Genomic DNA, 16,055 nt, shown 5'->3' with positions numbered 1-16,055 from the left:
ACCTTTGCTTTATACTTTTAAGGGAATGGAGGGGGGCATATAGAGAGTAACTGGAGGTTGGTGGGCCACAAAGTACGCTTGTCTGAACTTTGAATGAACACTAAAGTCCTGCTCTTCATTTGTGCAATATCATTTTACTCTTTATTTCATTAATAATTTGCTCTGCCCCAAATGAATTGAGAATGCATAATCTGTTTGTTTGTTAACTCTTGTTCATTCGGGCCTTGGTATTGAACACTGGTTTGTGAAGGCATGGGATTTTGACCTTGAATCGTTTGCTGCTTTCATTTTACCTTGGAAATAATCTTCGTGTCTCTTCTGCATCCCTCCTGCATGTGAGCAAACACTGACTTAAAGAAGTTATTTGGGGCACTTGCTTAGCTCACAGTATGGCATTGGCCATCGCTAAATTTTGCGGGTAACCTGTGGCTAGCCGTTGCATGAGGGAAGTGAGGCACTGGGCTACGGGAGAGGAAGGCCTTCACAGGGCTGTGGTCCAGATTCTTTCTTCCAGACCATGTCCTCTATAGTGATGGTTGCTCTCCCCTCTCCTCCTGCGAGTATTCCACTGTTTTGTCTTGCATTGTAATGCCAGCACTTTGGGACTCCACTGCTTCTCTGATGGAGTTGTTTTGCACCCCATGCAGGCAGAGACACGACCTGACGGACCGGACTGTGGCTACGGCTCCTTTCACCAACAGTACTGGCTGGATGGGAAGATCATTGCTGTGGGTGTTCTCGACATTCTGCCCAACTGTGTGTCCTCCGTCTACTTGTACTATGACCCCGATTACGCTTTCCTGTCTCTTGGAGTTTACTCTGCACTGCGGTAAGATAAGCAATATGTCTGCGCTACAGATACATGCTGTAACCCTCTGCTCTACAGTCCGCTCCATCAGACTGGCCATCTTTTCATTGTGAATGGGTGGCTATTCCAATGGTCATTGAGATATGTGATACATAGTGTAGGGTACCACTGTGACCCAGAAAACATGTTCCACACAGTTTTTCACCAGAGGCCTTTGTATGCATTAGTGCAGCTTGCGGTAAAGTTCTGTGTCCCGCAAGCATTTGCACACAGACATGATGCTTCCCCTTTTAGCTCTGTGTCTTAGAGGTATTTATACAGAGAGAAGCACCCTTTCATGCAGCCGTGAACCAGAGGTACTTATACAGAGTTCAGTACACTTGTAAATACCAATTTATGGTATCCAAGAACCTCGACACACCTCCACATGTGCTGCTTTCCCTGGAGCTCCAGTCAAAAGTGCATCAGCTGTTGGTGATTTTGACTTTGCATCTGGATGTATTTACAACTTTCGTCGTTTAATGACCCTTTCACTGGATGTTTTTTAAAGAATTCAACCACAAAATTGCAACCCGACCCCTGTTTGCAAATGACCCTCTGCCAACACCAGGCCATGTGCTGAGGGCTGCAGCAAATCATTTGCGTGACTTAAGGCAACTAGTAACTACATCAAACACAGCTGTGGAGCATCCTGCTGCCACACACCTGGTGTCAGCCTCGACTACTTGTGCACACCCCCTCAACAATAAGACACTCCTCTCACGCAGTGCAGTATGTTGGTACATTACATGTGATGCTGGTCATTCCCCAAAATACAAACCCAAACTCAGAATAAAAGCACACACCCCAGTAGGGAATGAGACCAGTAGAGGGAATGCAAGTTAAGTAAAAGTTTATAAAGTAAAACGATGCATGCAGAGGACTTTGCTGCTCTGAGAGGGCTCTTCCAACAATGCAGAAAAAAACATATTTTTATACACACATCGGGTCATCGTGACAAAATATATAATGGATGAATAGTACGAGTCCATTGGAGCATTGTAGCAACACTGTATAGTGCTCAGGGGGTTGGTGCAACTTGATTGGTTGGTGCAGAGGTGTTGCTTCTCACAGCACATGGGTCAGCTGGGCTCATCTGAGTGGGGTGGAGGTCAGGCTGGATCCGCAATGTGTGGTCATTCTAAATAATCTAAACTACACAATAATCTGCTATAACTAATATAACTAATATAACACCTAAAACCTATACCAGAATGCAGGGTTGCCTGTAAATCATGAGCAAACACATTCTTAACCTGGGCCTTTGTGGAGCAGGGGCGCGGTCGTCCTTTTTTGCCAGGTGGCTTATCTAAGGGTTTCAATCAGAGATTTATTCACTCCGGGTGCCTCATGATTCAAACAAATAGATTGATGGAGGTTAGTCCAAGTGGAATCACACAGGATTAGTTAAATGGGGGGCAATGTAGGGTGGTCAGTGAGGAAGGGTCTCACCAACTGCTAAATGAAAGGAGAGCTGAGGGGCAAAAGGTTGCGCAGGCAATAATTCCTAAAGGTGGGGGCCAAGGAGCAGGAGCAGGTTTGTGGAGACGGATGAATACTCAAGTCATTTATCTGCCCCGGTCTCTCACAGGGCAGTGAGCTCAGAGTAAGAGAAAGAATACAATTTTCTTATTTGCAACAATTTGCGCTTGAGCTTCCATGAGAACTGGACAGGCGCAGCGCAGACAGGCGAGGAGGTGGTGGGGGCTGTTGGAGCTGGCTGGGTGAGGGGCGAGGAGGCCCTTTAAAGATCATTGTGCGGTCTAGTACAAAAATGGAGTCTTAGTGTGTCATCCCATTGCTTCTTGCCACTGTCGTCAGTGAAGGACAAAGGGGGACACCTCCCCACAATGGGATGAGCAGATAGACCTATTTCATGCAGAATGTATAGGGGGGGCATACAGACCCTTCCTTCCTTACATTGCCCCTTTCGTTACTCCTAAAGTAACGAATAACCTTGGTTGTTAGTACGCCTACGTTCCTCTGCTTCCATTGCCGCTTCATCCCAAGCTGGTGTTCCCTTTATTGGCATCCATGCCCCGCACACTGATCTCAGGCTTTCACCCCTCCTTGCATATTCATCAGGGGTACAGGTCATGTAGATGCACCCAGCGTTCCCAGAGGGATCCACCCACACCTCGTTATACCATTCTAGTTCGTGGGGCTCTTTAATGGTTGTGTGCCACAAATTATCTACTGTCACCTGTGGTGTACACTGCTGTCTTGCGGTACTTGGGCTCCTGGTTGTCCCCTGTTTGTACCTGCATATCTTTTACATCATGAGGCACCTTTGTTGGGCTGCCCATTGTCACCATCCTCATTGCACTACTAGGCATGGTTTTTGCACAGCATCAAACCCCTACCTGGCGCACACAACAAATCGGTAGCAAAAATACTATGATGGACACCAGTAACTTCATAGCAGAACCGAGCCAGGATGGTACCCAATCAAAGATCGTGTCCAACCAATCGCTTGACTGCACACCTCCTTCTTTCTTCATTCTTTCTCCGAGGTTGTGTACTGCAGTTATCACGTGTGATAGCGTTCTGTTGTCGGCATCTGCAGAAAGCACAAATGTGCAACATGCACCCCCGATTTTTCAGCAAACACTGCCTTCCGTAGCTGTGAGAAGGTCTAGCACATATCTGTTCTGCATGGTCATCAGCCGCAGGGCTCTTGAGTTCCACCTTGATGACGTTGAACCCTTCTTCAGTCTTGTTGGCTAGCTGGATCAGCTCCCAGCACACGATCTGCAACCACTTGACGTTTGCTTGTACCTGGATGCTTGGTATGAGTGATGCAAAAACATTCTCTGCTAAATTGAAGAGTTTAAACTGGTCAGGTGTCTGTGACAAAAGTTCAGAAGAGTCTTTAGAGAGATAGTTCGATGCCCTTCTTTTGCGTGACACCCTGTCCTGCAGCTTATCCTCCAACACCACATCATATGTGGGGGTTCATCGGTTGTTGAGTGGGGTGCTGGAAGCCTCCTGGCAGGCATCCTCTCCCCGGGACATGACTTTCCGGAATCATCATCAGGGACAAATGCAGCGTGGCCAGGGCACAAGTACCTCACCATGATGGTTGGAGGTGCAGGTACGCCTGTTTGCCGCATACTCAGTAATTTTCCATTAACGCAGCTGTACCCTTCTTCATGTCGAGGTGGATAAGTGTTTTGTTGCAATGTTTGTTTGCCCCCATGGGCACCTTCCCTTCTCATTGGAAACAACGTTCATATTGCACTTCACGTTGGATCTTGATTGGCTTTTCAAGAGCTGTTTACCTGCGTTAGCATAGAAATGTGCTAAGACCAAACTTGAGCTCAGCGGGTTGAGTGCTCACTGCTGCGATCTGAGCGTGATCTATAGGTCGCAGGTTTGAATCCCAGCAAGGCCAACTCAGCCTTTCATCCTTCCGAGGTCGATAAAGAGAACCAATTATGGTTGGGTGATATTGTATGTAAATATGTGCTCTGTAAAGTGCTTTGGATTAAGGCGCTATATAAATAACACCTCATTATCATTGTTTTCTTGACCCATTGGAACTTTTCTTCTGACAGGCCTCGCAGTTCTTCCGCTTTACACATCACTGTTTCTTATTGTCATTTGTTTTCCGCGAACATTGTCCTTTTTATGACAAAAAACAGCTCCTTCACGCACAGCACTCATCTCTCGTTTTGGATCAGTTGTAGTGCTACGATGTGTGCCTGGAAGGTACTTCGAATTCTGCACAGTGATAGATGAATAAGACACTGGGCATCCAATATGGGGGTTTCCTGGGGTATCAGAACTTTGTGTGTTCCTGATGCGTGGGTTATCGGGGGAACACACATAGCAACTCGGATTATTTGCTTATTTACTCATGGCGCTCATGCCAGAGTACCACTTGTTTGGCTGATCTGGATGGCGTGGGTCTTCTACAGCATCCAAACCAAAACCACGATGAGCATCATATTGTTTCCGTTCTGTTCCTCTTTTCCTTCTGACACTCCGCCCTAGACCTTTATATAACTTTGTAACTTTTTGATAACGAATGGGAAAGATGCCAGAAAAAAACATTTTCATTTTGCACATAATAATGTGGCCAAGACTGTGTGGTGCGATGTATGTGTGGGGTGAGATTCTGGGACATAAAGTGCGTGTAATCGTCATTGGAGGTAGGTTCTGTGGTTGTTTGTGTGTGTACATATGACGACATTAATACATCAGAGATGGAATTATCTTTATTGTAAGCGTTTGGCACATTCTCATCATAATTAATTGCTTCATGCATAAACAATGGGGCTTTCACTGTATGATCTTTGTGCAGGGAGGTTAAGTTTGAGGAGACAATGTGGGCCCAAATCAATTTTAACCCATCCCATACTACGTGGATCCCTTCTTTTACCAGTTTTGCCCCCTTACCCCTTGTATGCCATCTAAAATAAAAGAAATTGACCAATACAGTCCTAAACACAATAAAATAGTCAAACACTATGGCCATAAAATAAAGGCCACAATTGTAAGAGTAAGCGCTAGTAGAGCAAAAATGTTCCCCTATTGCTATCTACATTTGTGGCGGCGTCTTTGAGGGCCCTCGTATCTGCCATGTTTGTACCTATAGAATGAAATACAAGGGGTTAAGTGCACTATTAATTAGGCAAAACATACTTTTCTTCTTACATTGAGTGGTAGAGCGATGGGTAGAGGTGGGTGAGATCCTGTGAAAGACGTAAAGAGAGAGAATGGATATTCAAACAACGTTTCAATTTTGTTCTTTTCATTAATTCACTCACTACATATTTGCACATTTGTAGATTGCTGCTTTTATTAATGTTTGCCTCCTTCACTTAGACCCATCATGGTACAGCTGCCTCTCATTCATTTGGCTGCCCCCCCCCCTCCGGGACTACACTGTCATGTGCTTTTGTAACATCAGAGAGGTGTATCCAATATTTCAGGCCCTTAACTTTTACTAAAGAAGGGGTACAGTAAATTACTTCATAAGGGCCATGAAATCTTGGAGCGTTCCATCTCCGCAAAAAACTTTGCATGTACACCCACTTCCCGGGCATTAACTGTGTCACAGGATAGTCTGTTGCTGCAGTGGTTGTATCAGTTTCGCTTTCCTGTGTAAAGGGTGGGACAATTTGCTTAGCTATAATCCTAACTGCCCGTGTGAGCTGTGTTAGATAGTCTTTGAATCCCTCAACCAGAACTGTGGCCGTTCTCTGAGCATCTGATGCTCTCCTTATAAGGGACAATGGCATCTGCATGCGCCTTCCTTTTACTATTTTGTGCGGTGACAAGTGGTGGTCTTTGCTAGGTTTTGTTCGTAATTGAAATAATGCTAGGGGTAAACAATACACCCAATTCTTTTTGAGGGTGTGGCATGACTTTGCCAATCTACTTTTAAGGAGGCCGTTGATTTTCTCAACCTCCCTTTGCTTGCGGGTGGTAAATTTAACATAACTTGTGTTTAATTCCTACCAGGGAAGTTACTTCTTTAAACAGGTAATTGACGAAGTGAGTTCTGTTGTCGGAGCGTATGACATCACCAATGCCCCAAAGTGGAAACACTTCTCTCACCAAAAATATGGCCCCACATTTTGCGTCTGGGTGGGCACAAGGTCCTGTTTCCACCCAACGCGAAAAGGGACAGACCACCACAATTCAGTATTGTGCTCCAATGCACCTTTCTCCCATGTCTGCGTAGTCTATATGCAGTTCACGGAAAGGTCTGATGGGACGGGGAAGCTTTCCTCGCAAGGTTCTGCGTGTCATTGCAGAATTGGAAGTTTGACACGTTACACACTCAGCTGTCAATTTTGTTAAATGCTCCTGTAATTTTGAAATAGGCCAATCTTTATGTCTGCAGCTATGTGTTGTTTTGCTGTGTGCTGGGAAATGCAATTGCTGAAATGCTAGTGGCAGTAAATCTACAGGTATCACTACCTTCCCTATACATTCTTGGCGCCAAAGGAGATCAGTGGGTGACTGTGTACATCCTCTCTTTTTTTTGCAGGTCAATTATCTGGGTTATGGGCAGTGAGTTTTATCCCTCTTCCTTTTCCTCTTGGGCATTACCTTTCAGCACTCTGCTACTTGAGGCTTTTGAAAATAGGCTGCGTGTTTTGCAGCAGTGTCCGCTGCCGCATTGCCTAATGCTATTACGTCACTGTGGTTGGTATGGGCTTGGCATTTCAACCAAAGCCGCAACTGATGGTTCTGCTAGTGCTTCTATTAGCTCATTTAAAAGTTCTGTATACTGTTCTGGGGACCCGTCTGCCCTTCTGAATCCCCTCCTCCTCCACCTGGACAACCTGGCATGTACCGTTGTGGTTATGTATGCTGAGTCTGAATGACTCATTAATGCGCATCCCTTCACTGCGTGCAACGCTTTAATGAGAGCTACAAGTTCTGCAGCTTGTGCTGAATAGTGCATAGGTAATCTTTTCTGCACAATGATCTCATACTCCTATTCCTCCAATATTACCACTGCTGCACCCACATGCTTTTCTCCTGTGTCTGGGCAAATAGATGCTGACCCGTCCGCAAAGTACACTTCACCTTCTTCTAGGGCGTTTTCATTTGCTTTGGGAATGTAGTCACCCTCCCCCTCATGTGGCACAATTGTGGGTTTGCATGTCTTCTACCATACATTGCTCAGTAATGAATGTGGCCGGATTTACTATCTTGCAGCACACTATGTGGATGTTGGAACTTGTCAGTATTTCATACGCAGTGGCCCTTTGTATGGTCAGTATGGATTTGGATCGTTCGAGAATTGCAAACGGAGTGTTCAACAAACCGTGTCACTGAGCATCCCATCAATATGGTGGCACTTTTTTCAATTGCAAAGGCGGCTGCAGTGAGAGCTTGTTCGCACGCGAAATGTCCCTGCATCACAGAATCTAAAGTGCCACTGTAGTATGCTAATGGTTTGTGCCCTAACAATGTTTTCTGTGTTAGCACAGCCCTCATGAGTGTTTCCCTTGCAGTGTGAGAACAAATAGAATTCTCGATCATAATCTGGGGTCCCTAAAACTGGTGCCGTACTAATAAATTATTTCAATGTGTTGAAGGCAGTGTTAGTCTCTTGTGTCCATGTGATACCTGTGCTTTCTTCTTGTGCTTCTTTTAGTGCTTGTAGTAGGGGCCTGGTGTATGCGGCATAATCAAGTATCCATGCTCGACAATAGTTACATATGCTGAGAAATTTCTGCACATCTTTCACTGTGTGCGGTCGGATGGTTGCGCAGACAGCTGCTGCCCTATCTGGAAGTATGCGCTTGCCGTCTTTTGATATAAGTTGACCCAGATATAACACTTCTGCTAGGCAGTACTGTAATTTCCCTCTGTCCACTTTGTAACACTTCTGTGCCAATAAATTTAGTAATTGATGAGTCTGCCCTACATTGTTCCTCATCTTTGTCACAAATCAACAGGTCGTTGATCTTGGAAATATTGATGTAAAAATTTACATCAATATTTCCAAGATGTTCATGCAATATTCTGTTGAAAATACTCAGGCTTTCACAGTAACCTTGTGGTAACCTGCAATGTTTGTACCTTTTCCCCCCCTAGGGTGAATGCAGTCAGGTGTTGAGTCTGGGTCTAGTGGTAAAGAGAAAAAAGCATTTTTCAAGTCTACCGACGTGAAGCACGTGGCTGATTACGGGATGCTGCACAAAATGGATGCAGGGTTGGGGACAAGAGGAAACTCCTTTCGTATGACGTCATTAAGTGGGCATAAGTCCTGTATCATCCTCCAAGCCCCGCCCTTCGCTTTTTGTGATATTTTGCTGTTACATGGTGAATTTGATGGCACGATAATGCCCTGTTGGATTAGTGCATGTATTGTCTCTGTTATTCCTTCCTCAGCTTCCCTTGACAGGAGGTTTGAGTTTCATCTTAACTGACATCACCTCCTGTTAGAGCCCTACGTCATGAGTGTTAGTGGTCCATAGTTTTGTGGGTACCTGTCGCGTGTCTTCATTAAAGAACGATGGAGGTGCATTGACAATGGCCATGAGGGGATTTGCCACTAGTCTGTTTTGTTTATATCACAGGGCATGCATATTTCCATTATCTCCCCATCATTGCCATTGTCAGTGAACAGCTCCTCGTCTGTCAAATCGTGCAGCGCTATGTTTGGATCTATGCATAATACGCTTCGCCACTCGCACCCTTGCGTGTCCAGACCTACCACCACAATACGTTTGGCTGACACTTGTCCTCCCTGTTAGTCTATGGAGAGGATGGTACTTGGTAGTATTTCAGGGGCAGCCACGGGGCGGAAGGCAAAGTCCGAAGGTACTCTCAAGACAAGACATGGATCCCGTATACAAACATGTCCACGTTAATGGGCACCCCGCATAATGCCGTTTCATTCACTATAGTGTTAATCAACAGCATTGCCCGTAGGGGGCTAATTCCTGGAGTCAAGCACACTATGCCCTGTTCTGTAAAAGAGATGGTCATATTGAGTTTACTAAAGAGGTCCCCCGCAGCAGGTTTATTGGCGAGTCTTTGTGATACAGTACGGGTGCTCGCACTGTTTCCCCCCCACTGTTATATCCAAGTCTTTAGTGTATGGAACCAGGACTACTGCCCCAGAGAATCCCTGCGTTTCTAAATTTTTACCTGACAGTGGAAATCGGCCTTCCATTAGGCACGATTTTTCTGCCCCCGAGTCCACCATGAAGATGAACTGTCTGTTTCCTCTGTCTGTTTCCTATTTCTGCCCCCACCAGTGGTTCCTCGTCTGTACATAGGGTAGTCGATAGAACTGGACTTGCAAGTGCTCTCTGTGGACTGTCCTATCCTCGGTGTGCGATTGTCCCTGGAAAAGAGAAGACATTTTCCCCAATCATGGCTGTTCCTCAGAATGGTGCTGGTGAGCCATTTTCTGTGGTGGCGAAAGGATTACTGTGTGTGTTCCCCATCTGATTTTGGCATACTATTCATTGTTGTGTTCCCTGTGGTGGTGCTCCGTGCTCTTGTGTGTGGCGAGTGTCAACCTATTCCCTTTGTCTGTATCCTCCCATAGGGAACTCATATGGACTGTCGGGGTGGGGGTGGCCATACTGTTGCTCATTGCTGAACCCTTGTGTGTTCTGGTAATATGCCATGGGATGGGTGCGACATTCCCTCCAAAGGGACCCCACCTTCGGCATGACCAACATGCTCCCTGTCCCCCTCCTCGGGGTTCTTGTCCACTGTAATCCCCTCTCTGTCCCCTGTACCCACCTCTTCCTCTTCCAGGTCTTCCTTGCCACTGGGGCCCTCCATACTGCTCCTCTCCGGCCCATTGTTCTTGCCCGTTTCCCATCTCCCTGCCTGTCTGTGGGGAGGGCAGCTGTTACTGCAGCGAACTTCACCAGTTTATTTTGTATGAGTTTTGGTTTGTCTGCCAATCTTCTCTGAACAATTTGTTTCTCCCTTTCTTTGATCCCCCCACAATGGTGTACTATAATGCTGTGTATTTCCGGCCAACCCTTGACTTCAATCCCAGCTATTTTATCTTGGGCCTTCTGTACCTCCTTTGGTAGGCCTCTTTTGATAATGAAGTAAAAGAGGGAGGTGGACTGGTCCAAAGCTGTGCCCGTCTCCGCCCTCCACATATCCTGCACTCAAAGAATGTATTGCGCAGCATCTTTCTCTTCCCCCATTGTGCATTGCATCACTGACTGTAAATCGGGGGTGTCAGGGAATGTCCTCTGCAGTGCATCCCACACCTGTGCCCTCACATTATTGAATGATGCCCCATCGTGGCGGTCTCAATCTATTGTCACTCCCGGGAACCCCGCCTTCACCCATACCCTGTTTTCTTGATTGCCCACTGCGGACACTAACAAGCTCTTAACATCTCCTATTGCTAACGGAACCCCAGAAGTGTTTTTCTCAAAAGCATATATCCATTTACTTGCACCCCCTGAAAGCTGGGGCAGCGTTTTCAAAAAGTTAGCTTTATCCATTAATGCCCAAGGTATATAGTGAGGCTTCGCCGCCCCCTTGTGAATGAGAGGCATCTGTAGATTTGATATCCCTCTCTCCTTACCTACCTTTGTTCCTTTCCTCTTTGCCAGTGCCATTCTTCCCATCCTGTTTCTCAACCTTCCCTGCCACCCTTCTTCCTCATCCTCTTCTCTCGGTGCTGTTCGCCGTGGCAGTTGTATACACCCTGCCCTTGCTCCTTCCTCATACTCATCAAGGTCGCTCCAATATTCCTCTTCACTGTCAGATATCACACTACCTTGTCCTGTACTCACCTGCTCATATTCCTGCTCTATTCGTATTACCTAAACGGACACATTATCAACGCGGAAGAAGTAGTCCCCCGACTTTCATTCATCCTCTGCTGTGCCTGAGGAGATTTTCGATGGCGGGGGTGGAGGTGTCTGCCCACCCCCTTGCAGAAGCTGTGAACTCTCACACAGAGTTCTTAGTCGGGTTAACTCTGGTTGGGTAGTGCTCATTTGATTATCTAGGTTCTGAGTGAGGCATCCTAAATGGACTGGGGGTGTGCTCGTCGGGCCATACAAACCTTTAGGGTCGTAAGGGGGAGGGGGGGCTATTGCCGGTGTGGTGTGAGCACTTGGTTGGGGCAAATACAGTGGGTCACAATATCCTTCAGAAAGTTTAGTTAACAGGTACACTTTTGAGGTTCCATTCCCTTGTTCTTTTCTTGCCCTCCCTCCTGGGTTGTGGCCACTACAGGTGGTGACTCCTTTTCTTTATTTACAAGAGGCGTTTCTTCAAATATCCTCCATAGATCCAGTACTTCCCTTATATTTTTGAGTTGCTTTCCCTTGTATTTGGCCATCAAATATGTGGCTACTAGGTCCAACACCCTTTTTTCAAATGACCCTCCTTCTGGCCATATCTGAGAGGACTAGGACCCTTCCCCTTTTATCTTAGTCAACCATTGGTCATGATACTTTATTTTCTCACTGTACTAGGGGAGGTGTTGGCAGATAATGTAAAAATGGTGTGTCCACCCCCATAATTTCTTTCCACTGTCTGGTTGTGTGTGTGGGTCAGTTATCACTAGTATTGAAAAACCTTATGTCTTCTAGCACAAAATCTTCAAGATTGCATTTCCAAACATTCTACTTACACCTTATTCAGACCATGTCATAAAACAACAAAAAACCATTGAAACATCAATTAACAAATAATGAAAAACCTTACTGACAACGGAGAACATAAAACATGCACTTTTAAGCTAACTTTTTAGGCCTTACTCCCTTTTCAAGAATACTGAATTTCCCCCCTTCCTTCACACCTCAGCGTCACTCCACCCTGGCCCCTTTTGAGCCAACCTCTAAAAGAGTGTTCACCATGCTAAAGAAAGCAAACAAATCACCAATATTCTCTGAGTCTACTCGGTATGCAAGAATCCTACTTATTTCTCTTTTCCTCACTTATAAATCTGCACTGGTCGAGACAGTACTATGCTGCACCACCTTCCGCCCCCTTACGGAGCTAGGGTCCCGTATCTCTTCTTATTTTGATACCTTATATATAAAAAAACCTAATGGCCATATAAGGAGGCAAAGACACTTTTGTCAACAGTCGCTCGATCTTACACCCAGCCCTACCCACAGGCCGTTCCCCTGCTGTTTTAATCTGACCCTTTTCCCGTTACCCTTCCCTGCTTTAGTTCTCCTTGCAATCAATACTTGCGTGTTCGTGGTGATCCGAGAACCTCCGTTCATGGTCTATCCACAATCAGGGTGCCGCCCTATTGGGTATTTGCAAAGCTGGAATCTGCGGAACCTGCACAGGAGTGTACGCATTTTAAATACCGGTCGGCTGTAGGTGGCAGTGGTCTTGATGGGGGGGGGCCCTGGATCTCGCCGCAAGGCACGGGGGACCTTCTCGGATCAATCACTTAGTCAGGGTCACCAAGTGAAGGTGGTCATTCCCCAAAATACAAACCCAAACTCAGAATAAAAGCACACACCCCAGTAGGGAATGAGACCAGGAGAGAGATTGCAAGTTAGGTAAACGTTTATAAAGTAAAATGATGCATGCAGAGGACTCTCCTGCTCTGAGAGCGCTCTGCCAACAATACAGAAAAAACATATCTTTATACACACATCGGGTCATCAGTGAGGAATTATATAAGGGATGAATAGTACAAGTCCATTGGAGCATTGTAGCAACACTGTATAGTGTTCAGGGGGTTGGTGCAACTTGATTGGTTGGTGCAGAGGTGTTGTTTCTCGCAGCACATGGGTCATCTGGGCTCATCTGGGTGGGCTGGAGGTCAGGCTGGATCATCCGCAATGTGTGGTCATTCTAAATAATCTAAACTACACAATCTTTGACATTCTATAACTAATATAACACATAAAACCTATACCAGAATGCAGGGTTGCCTGTAAATAATGAGCAAACACAAACACATTCTTAACCTGGACCTTTTTGGGGCAGAGGCACAGTGGTCCTTTTTTGCCAAGTGGCTTATCTAAGGGTTTCGATATATAGATTGATAGGTGTTAGTCCAAGTGAAATGTATGATCACATAGGATTAGTTATATGGGGGGCAATCTAGGGTAGTTGGTGAGGAAGGGTCTCACCAACTGCCACATGAAAGGAGAGCTGAGGGGCAAAAGGTTGCGCTGGCAATAATTTCTAAAGGTGGGGGCTAAAGAGCAGGAGCAGGTTTGTGGAGACGGATAAATACACAAGTCAAGATCTGCCCCAGTCACACACAGGGCAGTGAGCTCAGAGTAAGAGAAAGAATACAATTTTCCTATTTGCAGCAATTCATGCCTGGGCTTCCGTGAGAACTGGACTGGCACTGTGCAGACAGGGGAGGAGGTGGTGGGGGCTGTTGGAGCTGGCTGTGCGCTGCGCTGGGTGAGGGGGGAGTAGGCCCTTTAGAGATCATTGTGCGGCCTAGTAAAAAAATGGAGTCTGATGTGGCTCAAAATGGAGTCTTAGTGCGTCATCCCAAGGCTTCTTGCCACTGTCGTCAGTGAAGGACAAGGGGGGACGTCTCCCCACGATGGGATGAACAAATAGACCTATTTCATGCGGAATGTATAGGGGGCGCATACGGACCCTTCCTCCCTTACACATGTCCGTGTTGCATGCCTATTTAGAAGGCACCGGGTCAATCACTTCAACCACAAGAGACTCAACAAACCACAGGAAGCACTGGGATCTCCTGTTGCTGCCTGGTGTCATTCACCTGAACCAGAAGACAGTAATGACCTTACAGGAAGCACTGGTATCGCCCGGTGCTTCCTCATGTCACTCGCCTGAACCACTGGAGGCTCAAGACCTTACACCAAGCCCTGGCGTCTACTTCTGCTCCCTCTCGTCAACCACCAGACACTGAAAATGCACCAAGAACTGTGAGTTCTCCTTAATTTATGGTGCAACTCCTGGACATAACACTGAGCACTGGGGGGTCTACATTGGCTCCCTTGCTTAGCCCAGTTTGATACGGTATTTCCTCTTCAGATACCCTGGGCTTGTTTTCGTGTTTGTGTATGTTGCTCCGATACACCTCATGTGTTGTCACACACTATCAATGCTTTAAAATATACATTGATGGTTTTTACAGTTACAGGATGGCTCATTACCACCGTTGGCCTTTGTTGTTGGATGCAAAATCTGTGGATCTTCCTAGGAAGTTGGGATCTGAAACTTTACAACATGGTGTCCCTCCCCGTTACCCGTTATTTATGATATGCTCTTTCAAAGCCCTGCGACGCATGGCATCATGCAAATGAATTCCCTTATTGGCCTAGAGAAAACAATTGGATGGATGTTGGGTATCCAACTTTTTCCTGATCTGTCATAGGAGCAGTCCTGTACTTTGCATGAACTTGTAGTCTCATAGAACAGGTAGACAGGCTACAAAAAATGGAACCTAGAATATAAACCATGAAAAGGCGTGTCTGCAGGAGAGTAATTCCATAGAACGGGTAAGAAGATTGACCGCATCCTAGATATTCTATACTGGACGGCAGGACAGATTCTGCTCCAAATTCGCGTCTAGGATACAGAAACAAAAAGGTGGGTTAAGGGGCTTGATGGTGGAAGGCACTCAAATGTAGCCAACCTTTGCAGTGTCCCTGATATGCAGAATGTATTCTCCGATTCACTTGCCTATCAGTGAAATTATAATATTGTAAGTTCAAAGAACATTATGTGAGCATGTATCCATCCCTTTTTGACTACTCCCCCATTACTGTGCTGCCATGCAAGGATAGATTCTTACAATCTGGTGTGCCTCCTTTTTCCAATCTATGGTGGGAACTTGCTGTAATATTGTTCCGCTTGCTGTCTGCACCATAGACGACTGAGCCTGTGAAGAGCTGCACATTGCTGTCCATTTTAACAATTCATATTTATTTTACCCATCGACTGTTAAACAGATTGTATCTGTTTGCAAATTGATTTGCATTCCACGAAAGTATGATGAGCTTTTGTAGGGCTCACACCTGCAGGACATGCTCGCTCTACTGTGGCGTGCTCCATCTCCCTCAGTAAGGCAAGCACAATAGGGTGTTTATTATAATATTGTGTGTTTAGTGGAATTCAGTGTAAGAGGTGTGAGAGTGTGGAAGATGTGTGTGCTGGGACATGTATTACTAACCCTATGTGATACCTGGGCTTTGAAGATGCAACATGTGGGGAGCGTTTTACTGTTAATGCAGAAGGAGCATTGAAAGGAAGCCATTGGAGGACTCAGATGCTCACCTTGAAGATGAACTAAAGAAATATATACACTTGCTAATTGCTTTTCCTAGTTTGTGGAATTCCAGATTCCATGTAAATTGCGTCTGCAGGAAACTAAGGTAGTTTTGGAAATTCGAAAGGTCACATATATAAAACATATTTCAATATGAAAATAGGCCAGTGGCAGGAAGCCGATTAATTCTCTCTCCCCTCAGAGAAGTGAAGCCCCAAATATAAACCTGAAGAACTTGCCTTATATTTCAGGGAGTTGCCTAATCCCCTAGAAAATGTCCACCACACCATTTGCTGCTGTGCCTCAGACAAGACACGGGCGTCTCTGCCACTGCTCAAGTTCTCAAATCTAGGGAGATCTCAGTTTGCAAGACCAGCCAATAGCTTTGAAGCAACATTGAAGATGACCTCCATACAAGTTTAAGGTATGTATAAATCACACCACGTCTGTGGACACATGCCGCAGGCACAGCCCCCATCCATGCATTCTATAATACGGCTACGACAAATCCGG

At 45.9% G+C, this 16,055-nt stretch overlaps 1 protein-coding gene across 8 annotated transcripts in view; it reads left to right on the top strand.

Moving 5' to 3' along the window:
* The window catches only part of ATE1 (arginyltransferase 1), a 781,290-nt gene that overhangs the window by 424,833 nt on the left and 340,402 nt on the right, over positions 1-16,055 (top strand). For all 8 annotated transcript variants that reach the window (XM_069611961.1, XM_069611962.1, XM_069611960.1 and 5 more), the window contains one exon: positions 648-829. In XM_069611961.1, coding sequence (XP_069468062.1) covers positions 648-829 — 182 coding nt within the window. The remainder of the gene's footprint in view (positions 1-647; positions 830-16,055) is intronic.

The sequence above is a fragment of the Ambystoma mexicanum genome, chromosome 8 (assembly GCF_040938575.1).
Source record: "Ambystoma mexicanum isolate Mex_15411 chromosome 8, UKY_AmexF1_1, whole genome shotgun sequence".
Lineage (NCBI taxonomy): Eukaryota > Metazoa > Chordata > Amphibia > Caudata > Ambystomatidae > Ambystoma > Ambystoma mexicanum.
Note: the sequence above shows the minus strand (reverse complement) of the source record. Positions and strands in the feature narration are given on the sequence as shown.